At 42.4% G+C, this 14587-nt stretch overlaps 1 protein-coding gene across 1 annotated transcript in view; it reads left to right on the top strand.

The window, feature by feature from the left end:
• The window catches only part of LRP2 (LDL receptor related protein 2), a 154274-nt gene extending 139995 nt beyond the window's left edge, over positions 1-14279 (top strand). Inside the window, 11 exon segments of the mRNA XM_082236526.1 lie at positions 789-1009; positions 2120-2296; positions 3901-4020; positions 4116-4206; positions 5469-5536; positions 5691-5811; positions 6789-6918; positions 8988-9098; positions 10203-10310; positions 10994-11065; positions 12753-14279. Of these exon segments, the coding sequence (XP_082092652.1) occupies positions 789-1009; positions 2120-2296; positions 3901-4020; positions 4116-4206; positions 5469-5536; positions 5691-5811; positions 6789-6918; positions 8988-9098; positions 10203-10310; positions 10994-11065; positions 12753-12914 (1381 nt within the window). The 3' untranslated portion in view covers positions 12915-14279.
• Positions 14280-14587: the final 308 nt, after the last annotated feature.

The raw sequence follows: 14587 nt of genomic DNA, 5'->3' as shown, positions 1-14587 counted from the left end.
TTTCTTATCAGCAGATGGTCGTAAAAATGGGCATAAAAAGCAAGCAGCATGCAAACAAACAAACAAAATAGGCCACAATGAACCCTTACATTGTGGGAAGGTTTCAAAAGCAAATCATCCTCATATTGATGTGCATTAGTAGCTTTTTACTTTGCCTAGGTATTGGGCTCCACTGTCTGTGCCTTGGCAAAGTCCACATAGCTTAGAAACAGCAAGCATAATTAGTGTCTGTCTGAGTTATTGGCGCCAATCTCCTCTGATGGGAGTCACTGTTATCATTTTAAAGGGAATATTTATCAATGTAAAATGAAATAGCACATTGTAAAGAAATAGTTTAACGGGGAATTATTGGTGGAAAACACAAAAGAGAGAAAAAGAGAATGGTTCTTAGAAGCAAAAAATAATTTCATGACACAGAGAGAGGCAATTGATTGGATATTTTGCTGTGAAAACCATTGTCTTGATTTTAGGTACATCGTAATCTTACTTACAAGGTTGCAGAAAGGATAAAAGAGACAAAGAAATACTGTAGAAATAATCAATAAAATGAAATGCATCAAGAACAGATAAACAGAGCCGTGTACACACAACATGAAATAAAGTTGGATAGCTACAAAAGGACTCTGGAGCATATTTCTCTGAGGGAAAAAGTGGTCAGCCATGAACTGCCAAGTTCCTACCAACTTGATTCTCATTTCATGGAGATTTCTCTCTTTTTCTGCATAGTGTTTGTGTGCTTTGCTATGTTATATCTAACCATCTAAAAATACCGATTCTGCTTTCCTCAGGCTAATGTATTGGACTGACTGGGGAAGGCAACCCAAAATCGAAAGCGCCTGGATGGATGGGCAACAGAGGCAGACATTGGTCTTTGAAGACCTTGGTTGGCCAACTGGCCTTTCAGTTGATTATTTGAACAATGACAGAATCTACTGGAGTGATATGAAGGAAAACCTAATTGAATCGATGAGATTTGATGGAACAGACAGGAAGACTGTTCTTCATGGGCGTATGTATATGAATATGGACTGAGACAATTTTAATCAAAGTTTTCCCCAAGATACTTGGAGACTAACTATGGTGGCAGATGGCTGGGGACAGGGTGGTTATTATCGATGAAGTAAGGGACTTGCACTATTACAGTTACTCAAACTGGGGACCTTGGGCCACTTTCAAGTGGCCCTCTGTGTCATAGCCAGCTCAGTGCCACCACACTTGACAACACCACTCCCTAACCATAGTGCTTTGGTTCAACCAATGCCAGTACTAATAACTTCTTGTAAAGGTGTGGCCAGGAAACAGCGAAGTTCGGGGGTGGGGGGAAGGTCTCTCCACTGAGGGAAAGTTGCCAAAGGAGGTGAGGTGTTGAAGAAAATGAGGTATTAGTAGTAGTGTAAATTGGGGATAGAAAGCAAGGGTATAAGAAGGGAAAGCTTTTCCATAAGGAGAAAGTGAATGTGAAGGGAACAAGGGAGGAGGGATGAACGAAACATGCAGTTTGCAGTGAGTGTATGGGAACAGGTCCAAGTTGAACATTGAAAGGAGAATATGAGAAGAAATGGCGGGAGATGGGTAAAACACCCCCAGAGCATATAGCAATGCCTCCAGAGCAAATGTCTGCATTTATCTTGAGGGAAGTTAAGCAGTGGAATCTCTTGCCACAAGCAAAATGCTGCAACAAATAATTCAGAAATTTTCAAAGATGGATTAGAATTCAGTAGAAAAGTATGTCGGTAATTGCCTGCAGATTATGTCAAGCTCTGCTTCTGTTTGCTACTATTTTGTTTGCCTCGGTAATTTTCAGCCAGAGTAGAAAGTTTGAGAACCCCTGCAACAGTATAGATTTGGCAAGTAGTGCAGATTCCTGTGCTCTTTTCATTTGTGAGGAAAAACCTGACGTCTTTTTGAAAGTACTTCTGGTTTACTTGTGAAATTCCCACAGGTCACTGTTATTTTGCTTCCAAAGCATACATTAATCTCCACTAGAAGGAAAGCTTAGAAAATGGCCATAATATGATGTGGAGGAAGGTATACTTTGGTTTCAAGAATGTTCGTTAGACAAACAACATTGCTCTCCTTTTGCATGTTAACTTACCTACTATTTTATTTCACTGAGAAGTTAGCAGCCCGTACAGCCTTGATGTCTTCGAGGGTCACCTATACTGGATATCTAAGGAAAGAGGGGAGGTCTGGAAAGAAGACAAATTTGGGAAAGGAGAGAAAGTAAAAATGCTGACTATAAACCCTTGGCTTACTCAAGTCCGTATCTATCACCAGCACAGATGCAATCAGTCAGGTAATGGCCAGCCTTGTATAGTGCATCATCTATGAATCTTTGCTTTTTAAAGTAGTTATATTTTATTAAGGTGATTTCAATTAAAAGAAATAAAGTGATACAGAAAAAAGAAGGAAAAGTGAGAAGGAGCAAACAACAAAGATACATATAAAAGCGAAAATATGCAGAAAAAAGCGTACATTCTTGTATACATTGGAATAGTTTTATTGCCCTAGTGCTTATGTAAATGTTAATAGCCTACAACAACTCTCCGCTCATGATATCGGTGTTTCTGAAAGCATAGAACTGGTGCTGGCCAGAGTCCTCATCGAGTGAGCTGTTGAATAAGCCTTTCTGGTTGAACTGTGAATTAAGCCTTCTTGCTTTTCCTGTTTCCACTGTACACAATTTTCTCCCCTTTGTGATATGGTGCTGTTATGGTTCTTCATGGCTCAAACGGAGAATAGGAAGGAGAGGTGGAGTTCAATAAAGGAGGGGCTATTTCCTCTGGGTGAGGCACTTCTGTTTCTCCTGTGGCCCCTGGAAAGCTGCCCACGATGGAATGTGGCCCTTCAGATGAGACAGATTCCACATGCCCAAAAGAGAAGGTTGTTACTGTCCATTTTAAGAGTTTCTGATCACCTGTCTGGGGAGAAAGGGCAAAGTGGGAATTGGCCTTTGCCCACAAAATGAATGATGGGCGTGGTTGAATACTGAGCACACATGTGCATGTGTTGGACAGAGGCTTCCCACCTTGTGCAGCACCATTTTGGAAGGGTGCTCTGCATACAAAGCTTCTCGCGATTCAATCATTAGACCAATAACTGGAAGAAAATAACAGCATCGTATTTCTTAAAACATCCAAGAAAGCTGGTTGTGAGCCAGAGAGGAAGCATGTTGTTCCCATTTTATTACTGCAATATATCATTTGTACATCATGCTCCTCTCATGGCAGAGGCAGTAATGAATTCACCTGCCTGCTTGCATCGCCCATCTCAGGCATGGACTATTTTGTAGCTGCCCTTGCCATTTGGGGCTCTGTAGGGGAGGACAGGAAATAGCATGTATTAGGAGTGTAGTTAAAACAGCAAGACACTACCTGAGGTGTATGCCATGGATAGAAATGGGGCAAAACACTGAAGGTGCTCTTCAGACACATTAATCTTGTAGTGCCTGCTTCTGTCCCAGGAGGTTGGTGCCAACTTAATTCTTCTAGGAAACTAGGCTTGCCTGGTGCTCCCTGTTCCTTTCTCTTCCCCTCTTATGCGGCCATCCTTCCCTTCCTATGAGCTTTGTAACTTAACTGCGGTTTGCATTTTGACTGCCTGTGTTTTCACTAACCACTGTTAGTGAAGTATCCGTTTCTGGTCATGGCTGCAAACGCTTGGCGCTAACTGCGAATGACAGAAACACCAGTGCAGAGATAACATGACTGATTGGTTCAAAAACTGACAGGGAGGGAGAATGTCTTTGTGAGAGGGGGAGAGACAAGTTTGCAAGTCTATGGAGCAGCACTGTGTCTTCATTGAGTTTACATATCCCCAACCTATTTCTCTTGTCTGGTTGGAAGGATCCCATTAGCTCTCCTAACAGATCTTCAGGTGTGTCTTTGTTTATCATTACAGTGTCCAATCCATGCAAGGATGTCTGCAGCCACCTCTGCTTGCTGAGACCTGGAGGATACACCTGCGCATGCCCACAAGGAGCTCGTTTTGTGGAAGGCAGTTCGACAGAGTGCGATGCAGGTAAAGAAATGGTGGAAATAATTGGAGATTGATAAGGTGCTTTATGTTTTGCAGAGTACATAAAGACTATTAACACATGCTTTCCATTTTTATAGCCATTGAATCTCCTCCTACGATGCCTCCTGCCTGTAGGTGCATGTATGGAGGGACATGCTACATTGATGAAAGTGGGCTTCCTAAATGCAAGTAAGTTTATATGGAAGGGCCAGGTGAGATTTGTAGCACATGAGGATCTGCTCTTTATAACATCACCAAAGTCTGCAAGCGAAAAGAGATGCTTGTTTCAAATTTTCCCTACCCTGCCTTTCTTCAGTATGCACTCAAGACGACTCGCGAACAATGTCACATACTCGCATCCTGCTGACACATGAACAGCATTAGTCTGATGGGCGAGCTATATGCATACATGCCGCATAGTGCTTCCTCCATGGAAGCAGGAACCCTGGTCACCCAGAGCTTCTGTTTATTTGGAATTCTATTGGGTGCCCATTAACAAAGTCCTCTGTGCAGATTCCATCACCATAGAGGGAACCCCACGCATCTATGTATTCTCAGACTGGTCCCGATCTTGCATTGGCCAGGGCGCATCATGGCCCGCATATATGTCAGTGGCCATGGGAGCAGGTCTAGTCAGTGCTTTCTTGATAGCCTGTTCAGTGCTCAAGTGTACCAAAAACCAGAATCAATGAGCATCAGCCCCACTGATAAGCTGTATCCATTGCTGGGTTGCGCCATTTCAAGCTTCAGGTGGAAGGGGTGTGTGGAATGTTTGAATGCTTCCTCATCCCACAGCACACATTCAAAACTAACACATCGGGGCGAAAGCTGTAGGGTACCCTTTTCTAGCTTTGAATTTGCATGGAGTAAATTATATGAGGGGAAGCAGTCTGAAATGGTACAGCCCAAGAACAGATACCTCACCTCAAATGAGGCTTTTGCTCATTGTAGCTCTTAAGACCTCATTCTAAAGGTGTTTGTAAAGCTGAATATCTGCTGCCTCAGAAATGAGGAAACGGCAAGCAAAGACGCTTCCTTAAAGATGGACAATTTTAAACGCAGCAAGTTTTTTATTTTTAAGAGAAAGGGTCAAAGGACAAGTTACTCAGGTGCCTGTTCCACCAATGAAAGGAATATCTCTTAAGAACAACAAAAAAGAAACACACACACTTGCGTTCAGCTGAGCCTGTAGGGGCCACTGATACTCCACTGAAACGAAATCTTCTTTAATATTTACAAAGCCGAATTTTTTCATTTGTGACTCAGCATTCCTACATGCTCATTTCCAAGTAAACAGTCAGCAGAGGTGTGTGTGCTCCCATTGAAACATGTAATTACTAAGGAATGAGTTTGAAAAACCATCCCATGCCGATGTACCTCACAGAGGGCAATAAATAGAGCCAATGTTTTAGTAGTCAATTCCAGTTAGACATCTCGCTTCCCTTTTACAGATGTCCGTATGGCTATACTGGAAATTACTGCGAAGCAGGATTGTCGAGGGGTGTGCCTCCTGGGACAAGTAAGCTTTGAACTATACTTTTATCCAGAATAACCAAGCACAGGCCTGAAAACATTTGCATGAGAGAGCCAGTCTATAAGTTATTCTTGAGGCAGTGTTGACATCTGAGTGGTATCTTCTGTATCGTTCGCTTACCCTTTGTCTTCTCTGGTAGCAGCAGTGGCCGTGTTGTTGACCATCATTCTGACTATCATCATTGGATCTCTGGCTGTGGGAGGCTTTTTAAATTACAGACGGACGGGCTCTCTCTTACCTTCGCTTCCCAAATTTCCAAGGTAGGTATTGCAAGGTCTAAATGTCTCAATATACTGTCTCAATATAAATGTCTCAATATACACATTAAAAGTGGTTCACAATGGCCTCTGCTAATAACGAGCAACAAATTCATACATGTTTCAAAGCGTCATTTTCCTGCAGCTGCAAGTCCTATATATATGCTTACCTGTAAGTCCCACCGTGTTCAGTGTGATTCACTTGCAAGAAAAATATGCTTAGAGTTGCTTTGAATTGGAGGAAGAGCAAGAATTTATTGACACTCTTAGAAACATGAAGTCACAGTAGACACAACTCTCTGTGCATTTTCTAGTTCATGTCTCTGGGATTTCAGATTTAGCTACTGATACCTTGTGAGTGCTGGACTCCAGTGCCTAGATTACTTTCCACTTGTCTCTGCATACCCATAATCAATAGCATTGTCCTTCACAAAGTCTTTGTTGAAAACTGACGGCGTCATCCAGCTGTCGCTCAACTGTTCATCCCGGATAACAAATAAAGAAGTTTTTAGTTATGTTGGCTATCTGCCATGTCTTTGTAGAGCCCTATTTGCCCTTCCAATACATACCCAGACGTTCTTCACGAGTCAGCTTATAGAAGGGACAGAGCAAGAAACATGGGTACAGGGGCTGTCTGTGTTCAAGATTGGAGGTGCCCTGTGCAGCTTTTGCAGTGAACCCATATATCTTGCCTTATCAACAAATCCACACTTTCTAGCCCTTACCCCAAGGACATATGGCTCACAGTAGAGATATGTTTAAGTGTCTCAGCTTAAGTAGCGATGGAGACTTCTGCTTGCGGTGTTAGAAATGCTTTTCTTCAAGAAATAGTTTGATTTTTCTTTTTTTAATCATATGAGTTATTATTACCACATCAGTTCCAAACAATTAAAACTTGATTTAAAAAAGACACAATGAGAAGGTAATGTTTATTAAACCATCTTCTGCTGGTTTTTTTTTTAATGTTCTTATTTTCAAAGCCTAAGCATTCTTGTAAAATCCACGGAAAATGGCAGTGGGGTAACATTCCGCCCTGGAGCTGATGTGACCATGGACATTGGTGGGTCTGGCTTTGGAGCGGAATCTGCTATTGACAGAGCAATGCAAATGGTAAGAATTCCCACCCACCCACCCACTTCCATATGAAGTGCCTCATTTTGTCCTCTCACCGTAGTATTGTGATTGGGCAACACTTTGCCTACCAAAAATGGGCATACAGTACTTTGTAAAACGAGGGTCACACTTCCAGAACAATCCTAGCTATTGGTGCACGTTTCCCCCAATCCAAACATTTAGAGAAATTTAGCTTACTCCATCCTTTTCCCCCGGGCTGAGTGTTTGCCAAGTTGCTAGGTCACGTGCCTGAGCTGAAAGAGGTTTGGAGTAGGTGTAAATCTCTCCTTGCTCCCATGTTTTCCCTGCCACACCACGTTTGGCGTAAGTAACACTGACTTGAGTTCCACCAGCTAAACCAGGGTGCAGAACTTACGCTGGCATATCTCCAGTTCAGCCAGGGTGAGAACTGAAAAGCAGCTTAGGCCCTCTGAGCCCAGAAAGCCTCAGATCCACTGGATCCAAACTGTCTCACCCTGGTGGATCTTGGATTTGAACCACCCTGTTCGCATGGAACTTCCCTTGCACGTGTTCAGTTGAAATAAATGTGTGTGTTTAAGAGCCAGTTGTGTTTTCAGAGGTGGTTGTGCTGTCTCTGAATATTATATCGAAGATCCCGTAACGATGCCAAAAATCGCACCAGGAAATTCTCTGCACGTGGAATTGTTGGGGAATGTTGTACACTGGAATGCTAGTTGATCGGGAAACTGTAGGAGGGCTTACACACACACACACACACACACACACACACACACACACACACACCACCTGACCCTAGAATACATTTCCAGACAAATATAGGATATAGTAAATATTTTTTTCACAGTACGGTTTGCTCCAGGCCACAGTGGAATTGACATTACTATCAATTGGCACTATTGAGGTTTCACATCCTAAAATGCATTGCCTTTCAGCCTCCTTGTGCAGGCTCATCTTCTGCCACTGAGAGGAAAAACAGACTTTGGCTTCCCTCTGTCCATTTCTGCTCCTTCAAAACAGGAAGGCAGCTGGCTGTGCCTTTGACAGAGAACAGTTTCATGCCCTGCCTTTTCTGCCTCATAGGCCCTGAGGAAGAGAGCTCAGTTCCCTCTTTTTCCATAGTTTTCTTGCCAGCTTTTAGACGGCACGTTTGCAGTGTTGTTATTGTTAGTTCCTTAAAATGGGGTTTTTGCTGTATTCCCCTGGGAGGTGAATATCCTCCATTGTCACATACTCATTTGAAGTTTCAGCCTACCCTTCCATATTCCAACTAAATTCCCAGTGTAAAACAAAGACTAATGCACATACCCTCCAAAAGTAGCCATTTTCCCACCATGAAAAATAAATAAATCCTCCCAGTTTTTCATTAATTAGCTGATTCTTTTGGTTTTTTTTTGAAGACTCTACAGCAAGAGAGGGAGCTTGCAGCCTTCCAGTGATTGTTGGACTCTGAAGCCCATCAGCCCCAGCCAGCACAGGATGATGGGAGTTGTAGTCCAACCATATCTGGAGGGCCACAGGTTCCCGCATCCCTGCTCTACAGTGAGGTATCTATTTGGAAATTATGGTTTTGGAGGTATTTTCTTGCAATATGTTTGATTTGTAGAACCTTGCCTTCTGTTTGGCATTTTTTAGTGACTGATGGGAAAATATTTTTATTTTTACCAGCTGAAATGATTTATGTAGCATCATCCTTCAGCCACACTTAGGAGAATTGGCTTGGTTTGATAATCTCATACACTATTCTTTTCATATGTCACTGGAAACAATAATGTATAGTAAATTCCATGCTGAGTTGAATATATTCTAGAGCATATAATGCTTATATTTTGGTTGTTTCTTTTTAAAAGAGAGAAAATATTTATCCCAGAAGAATTAAAATTACATGGAATTCTTATGTTACTGTTACATTTTGCTTTAAGAATTTATAAAATTAATGGGTGATATACAGCTATATTTTACTCAGAGGAGACCCAGTGAAATTAATGACCATGACTAAGTTGGGTTCATTAATTCCACTCTGCTTAAAACTTACTTGAAAACCACACAATATTATTTGGAAGTGAGCATCTCACTGTTGTTCTCAGAATGAAAACTTTGCTGTTGAAACTGGGAAGCAGCCAATCACATTTGAGAACCCGATGTATACGACAAAAGACGGAGGAGCTGGGGACATGAACGTAGTCCCTCCCACACAAGTAAGGGACAAACATAATAGGTGGTCTTTAATATTTCTTAGCCTGTTAACCATTTGATACTGCTTTCGCCAATCTTCCTTCTTCGGAAAGTACATCTGTAGGTTTGATGAAGTTTGAGAGCAAGGCAGGCAGCCCAAGACAGCACTAGGGCCTGCTCTGCTCAGATTGTCTGATTTCACACACACACACACACACACACACACACACTCAGCACCCAACGGACACCATCTTTTCCTGTGAGGAGAAGGAGAAAGAGAACAAAGAGGCAGGCAGAGAAGACACCAAGGGGCTCCTTCAATTAAACTGTCCCCTCCTTCCCAACCTTGGTATCCCAGAGCAAGCTGGTCAGTAAATCGCACAATTCAAAGCTGGAGTTAGTGAAACACAATCTTCACAGACTTGGCTGAGTTTCTGGCCTAGTGGAACACAGCAGCTCATGCCCTGTAGGTCCTTACTCCGTGGAATCTGTTGCCAAGACTAAAAGTCTCTACCTCCCAGCAGCCATATTTATGTCTCCTTCTCTCCAGAGTTTCTTGCAAGCAATCGGAGACTGTGCCTGTGTGCACTAATCCCACCTCCTCTCTCTTCATGCCTTTCCTGGTTCTGGGAGACCAGTGAGGAGAGGAGCTTGTCACAGCAGCAGCAGCAGCAGGAGACACCTGTGCCTCTTCACCAGCCTGACTCATATCTGCCTCTTGACCTCCCTCTTCCTATTCTCCTGCTTCAGCATTTGCCTTTGCCCCCCGATTCTTTACTTCCCTCTGCCAGAGACTCTCCCTGCTCACTAAGCCCTGTTACTTCTTCATCTTCCAACACCTCCTCCTCCCAGCCTTCTCCCTCTTCTCTCCGTGATCACTCATCATTGTCCCGCCACCACTCCCTTGGTGGTTCCTCCCCAGCTGGTTCCTCCTACCATTCCTCTGTGTCCAACCAGTCCATGACACCTGGTCAATGTTACATTTTATATTATTTGCTTTAGTATTATTTTTTTATAAAAAAACCCCACCTTGAGTGCTTTGGCAGGCAGCTAGTATATAAATGCAATAAAGAAACAAAATAGCTCGCATGTTTTTGCTGTCTTCTCAAACAGTTCTGTGTCAGCAGGTAACAGCTTCCAGCAGCGAAGGGAATGAAAACTTTGAGAATCCAGTATATGCCACGCCAGTATCTCCCAGTGCTCCTCAGCCTCCTGCAAGTACAGATGCAGCACCGGTAATAGAAGGCTGTTCCTGCAAAATATGCAAAAATATGCCTCATTCTCATATGGAGAATGAGGCATCTTGCTTAGTAGAGCCCTTGGATGTCAAGCTCGTTGTGCCATACAGCGCTTGACTCATGAATGTGGGATATCCAATCCATGCTCAGAGCCAGACCCATTGAAATCAATGGCATCAGTAACTTAAGTGCATTGATTACAATGGATCTGCTCTAATTATTGCTTCATTGGATATCAGCCAGTAATATTTGCCTTCCATGATACTGCATATAGGTAATTTAGATATGCACCAAGAATGCTTAGTTTACCAAAACTAAAGGTAGTCATCACTTGTAAATATCTGCATCTTTATGCCTGTTTATTTCTTGTCTTACACCCATTCTTGCCCTCTTGTGTTTCACTTTATGCACACTTTGATCAGGTTCAGACTTGATAACTAAAAGTTGTGCCTGTTTAACTCCGCCATGCATCTGTTTTAGTCTTTCCTCTCTCCACCTTTGCCTCAGTCTGTGCTGCAGGAACAGCGATGATCATCCTTGACATTTGGTTAAACCAGGTGCTAAATAGTCAGACTTTTTTAATTTCTTGGAATAGTTCCGTTTTTCAGCTTGTGTTTGTTGAATCACCATTGATCTAAAAATAGGTGCAAAGTTTCAAACTTCTTTTTTTACACTTCTAGGAGTCAAAGTGGAGCTTCTTTAAAAGAAAACTGAAGCAGAGTACTAACTTTGAAAATCCAATCTATTCAGAGGTAAAGTCAGTTTGCTCAAATTCATTCTTGGCAAAAAAGGAAAAAAAGAAGGGAGTGCTGGATGACACCTGTCTGTCTGTCTGTCTGTCTCTTGGTCTGTCATTATGACAGATCGATTAAAACGTAAAACTGGCATGAACCACTAAAATGCTGATGAGTGGGTAATGAACTTGGGAGACATCTATATTGCAACAGTGCTCTCACATCAGCTTTAAGATCTCAGTTCTGTCATTGATGATAACCTGGGTCTGGCACAAGGACAACCAACCTTTTCTGATTAGAAGCCATTTTTTGAAGGGCATGGACCCTTCCGTAAATGCCATGCATATGAACATGAACCTCACCATGACAGTGGTAGGATTTGGGCTCCCAGGCACATCTTCCGCTGGAATCAAGCGCTAAGAAGTAGGTCAGGTTCTCTGGGGACCTCAATTCAGCAGGGATGCCCTCTGCTGCTCTGCTCTCTTTCTCAGCAGTGTGTACTCTGGAATGTGTAAGATAGAAGAATTCTGGGCATAGCAGAAAGGATTGCTGTATGTCCTGTAAGATTGTTTGATATGAGACTACAGGCAGAGATCATTTTAGGGGGGGGCTCCGTTCCTGACTCCCATGTGCGTCGGCAGAGCTTGCATAAGTCCCCACCCCCACCCGGTTCCACTCTGTTTTTGAGCCACTTCCAGATCGGCAGCAACAAGCATGTGAATGATTTGCTCCTCAATCAGGCACATAAAGTGTTCGCTGCTGGTACATATGTACTGATCAGTTTTGTGGCAATACATTCCACAAGAGGAAGGAAGGAAGACTGGAGATTACAAAGAGTAGAATGTGCATGCGTCGATATACGAGATACATAACTTGAGCCACAAAGGAAGAGGAGAGGGAGCATGAGACGGGAATTAAAGCACTGTGGTCACTACTAGGTCTCCCTGATACACCATTCACTGCAGATGAGGAGGCCCCTCCCCAAGCTTCATTTCTCCCGCTGCACCCCCTTTCTGAAGGTCTTCAGTTTCTCTCCCCCTACCCACAAAAAGAACACTCTACCTTTCTCCTCCACAAGCTTGGAACTGCCTCTGACAACAAAGTCAGTTTCACCATCTCTTAGCCTAATCTACTTCACAGAGGTCTTGTGAGGATTAAGTGGGGAGGTGGGGAACCATGTCCACTGCCTTGAGATCCTTGGAGCAGCAGTTCTCAACCTGTGGGTCCCCAGATGTTGCTGGACTGCAACTCCCATCCCTGAGCTCTGGCCTTGCTAGCTAGGGGTGATGGGAGTTGTAGTTCAACAACATCTGGTTGAGAAAGGCTGCCTTGGAGGATAAATAAAATTCTCAATCCGCCTTCAGGACCTTAGTGCCCACCATGCTTGTGAAGCCTTTGCCACAGGCCCCTAGTTCCCATGCCCAGGTGTAACAGGGCCTGTAACTAAGTCTAAATATGTATTAGTGACTTGCTGCATGCTTCCCTGTCTCCACTGCCTCTGCTGTTTTCCCTTTGTTGAATGGTAGGTTTTAGGTTCCTCAGACCTGTTCTCTACTCCGTAAAGCACGTTAAGCAATAGATCAACACACACACAGAAAGTGTGTGTGTGTGTGTGTTGATCTATTGCTTATGTCACTAAAACTGAGGCGTCAATTGAGGAGAGCTATGTTCAGAGCATATCGTACAATACATTTTGTTGTTTCAGATGGACAAGGAACACAGGGGAGATGCTGAAAGTGTCCCTCCCCCATCTCCATCACTGCCTCAGAAGATCATTCTCAAAAGAGATCAGCCGTTAGCCTATACAGCAACTGAGGATTCGTTCAAAGACACCGCCAATCTCGTCAAAGAGGACTCTGTTGTATAACTAGCTCAAATAGGGAATAATTAGGCACACTCGTTTGCACATATATTTTTGTAAACAGAAGGAGGAAAAAAAATGGTTCACATCTCTTTATAAAGAAATATATTTAGCCTTTAGCTGGAGACATCTGTTGAAACCATGCCTTGTTGTTATTATTTTTTTTTACACATGTCAATGCCTATTTTTATGAGCAATTATCACGGTGTACTATATGTATATCTTTGCACTGACACTCTCTGAAAGTAATGTTATAAATATACTGTACATTTGTAAATTTCTGAAAGATTATCTGGATGTCGATGTTTTCGTATGAATCTATTCTGAAACTGCATCATGAGGGTTGCACCCCCTGTGTAATTAATTATACTAAATAATATAGAGGAGAAGGTGGTGGCCCTCTTCTGAGTTGCAACAACCTTCAGAGCATATATTTATAGGCAGCGCTCTGCTAAGTCTGCACTGGTGCTTCTTCTATCCATCTCTGTTTTACATACCAGAGCATATGAAAAATAGGTGCCTCTTTGTATGATACGAAACAGAACATGAACACTTTCCACAACTCTTTTCTTGGGCAACAAAAGAATTACAAGTGGCACAGAATGTTTTTCTCGGGCTAATATTTTTCCTGCTGGAAATAGAATCCTTCTTTCCCTCAGACATCATCTTTCCCTTAAGGTCCCAGTTTTATACACTGTCATTCCAAATGCCTGTAGGAAGCTGGGCTGTCCTTTACATTTTTGCTGCATCCACATTTAATTTAGCAACTTGTTTTCCTGGTCATCAATGGAAGAGTTCTATTCTCAGCTGAAGCCTCTGCAAGTCATTTGTGTATGGTTAAAACCAATTTTAGTCTGCTATCCAAAAATGCTTGATTTCTGTGCCATAGCAATATGAACAATGCTGGTACGCTTTAAAATGAGCCGTCTCCGATGTTTTTCATGTGAACATTTTTGATATTTGTCAACTATTTATTTCCTGAGCTGGGCAACAATAGAAAGGGAAACCATTTTTACTTATACAGCCTTGTACTATACATCTTGTTAGTTTTTACTACTGATCAAGACTGCTTTGTAGCCATAATTTGAACCCCTTCAGGAAAATTGTATGTGCCACTCCAGGAATAGTCTGAGCTGCCATTTAGTGTTCCTGACCTAGCTACTCAGAATAACGCCAGGCTTCAAAATTCATAACAGACTAGACTTCTTCTGTTTGGAGCGCATACACACACACACACACACACACACCTGAATTCTCACAAGTCAAGTGCTATCCCTCTTTTAATATGCTTGGTTTTATTACCTTGATACGTACTTTGATTAGAAAACTGGAAAATGCTGCTGCTGAATAAATCTAATGTGTGTTTTATCATTGCCTGTGTTATCATTGATGGACTGTAGAGCATTGAGCCACATTCTCATCTACTGGGTAGAGTTCAGAAGTCAGAAGTTCAGGAACCTGGAACAAGAAAACTCTTCAACTTAAAAAAAATCCTTATGAATGCTTTATGAAAACTTTTGTTGTTGATTAAGCAATATATAAAACTTATCAAATAAGATAAAATAAAGGTACACTGTTCAGTTCAGGTCCATGGGATTGTTAGCAGCCAAATGCAAGTAAGTAGAGATAAGTCTGTAAAGGGTGATCGTGATGGAAATGCTTTGTGGTTGAATCAAGGT

Source organism: Podarcis vaucheri (genome assembly GCF_965113315.1).
Source record: "Podarcis vaucheri genome assembly, chromosome: 1".
NCBI lineage: Eukaryota > Metazoa > Chordata > Lepidosauria > Squamata > Lacertidae > Podarcis > Podarcis vaucheri.
Note: the sequence above shows the minus strand (reverse complement) of the source record. Positions and strands in the feature narration are given on the sequence as shown.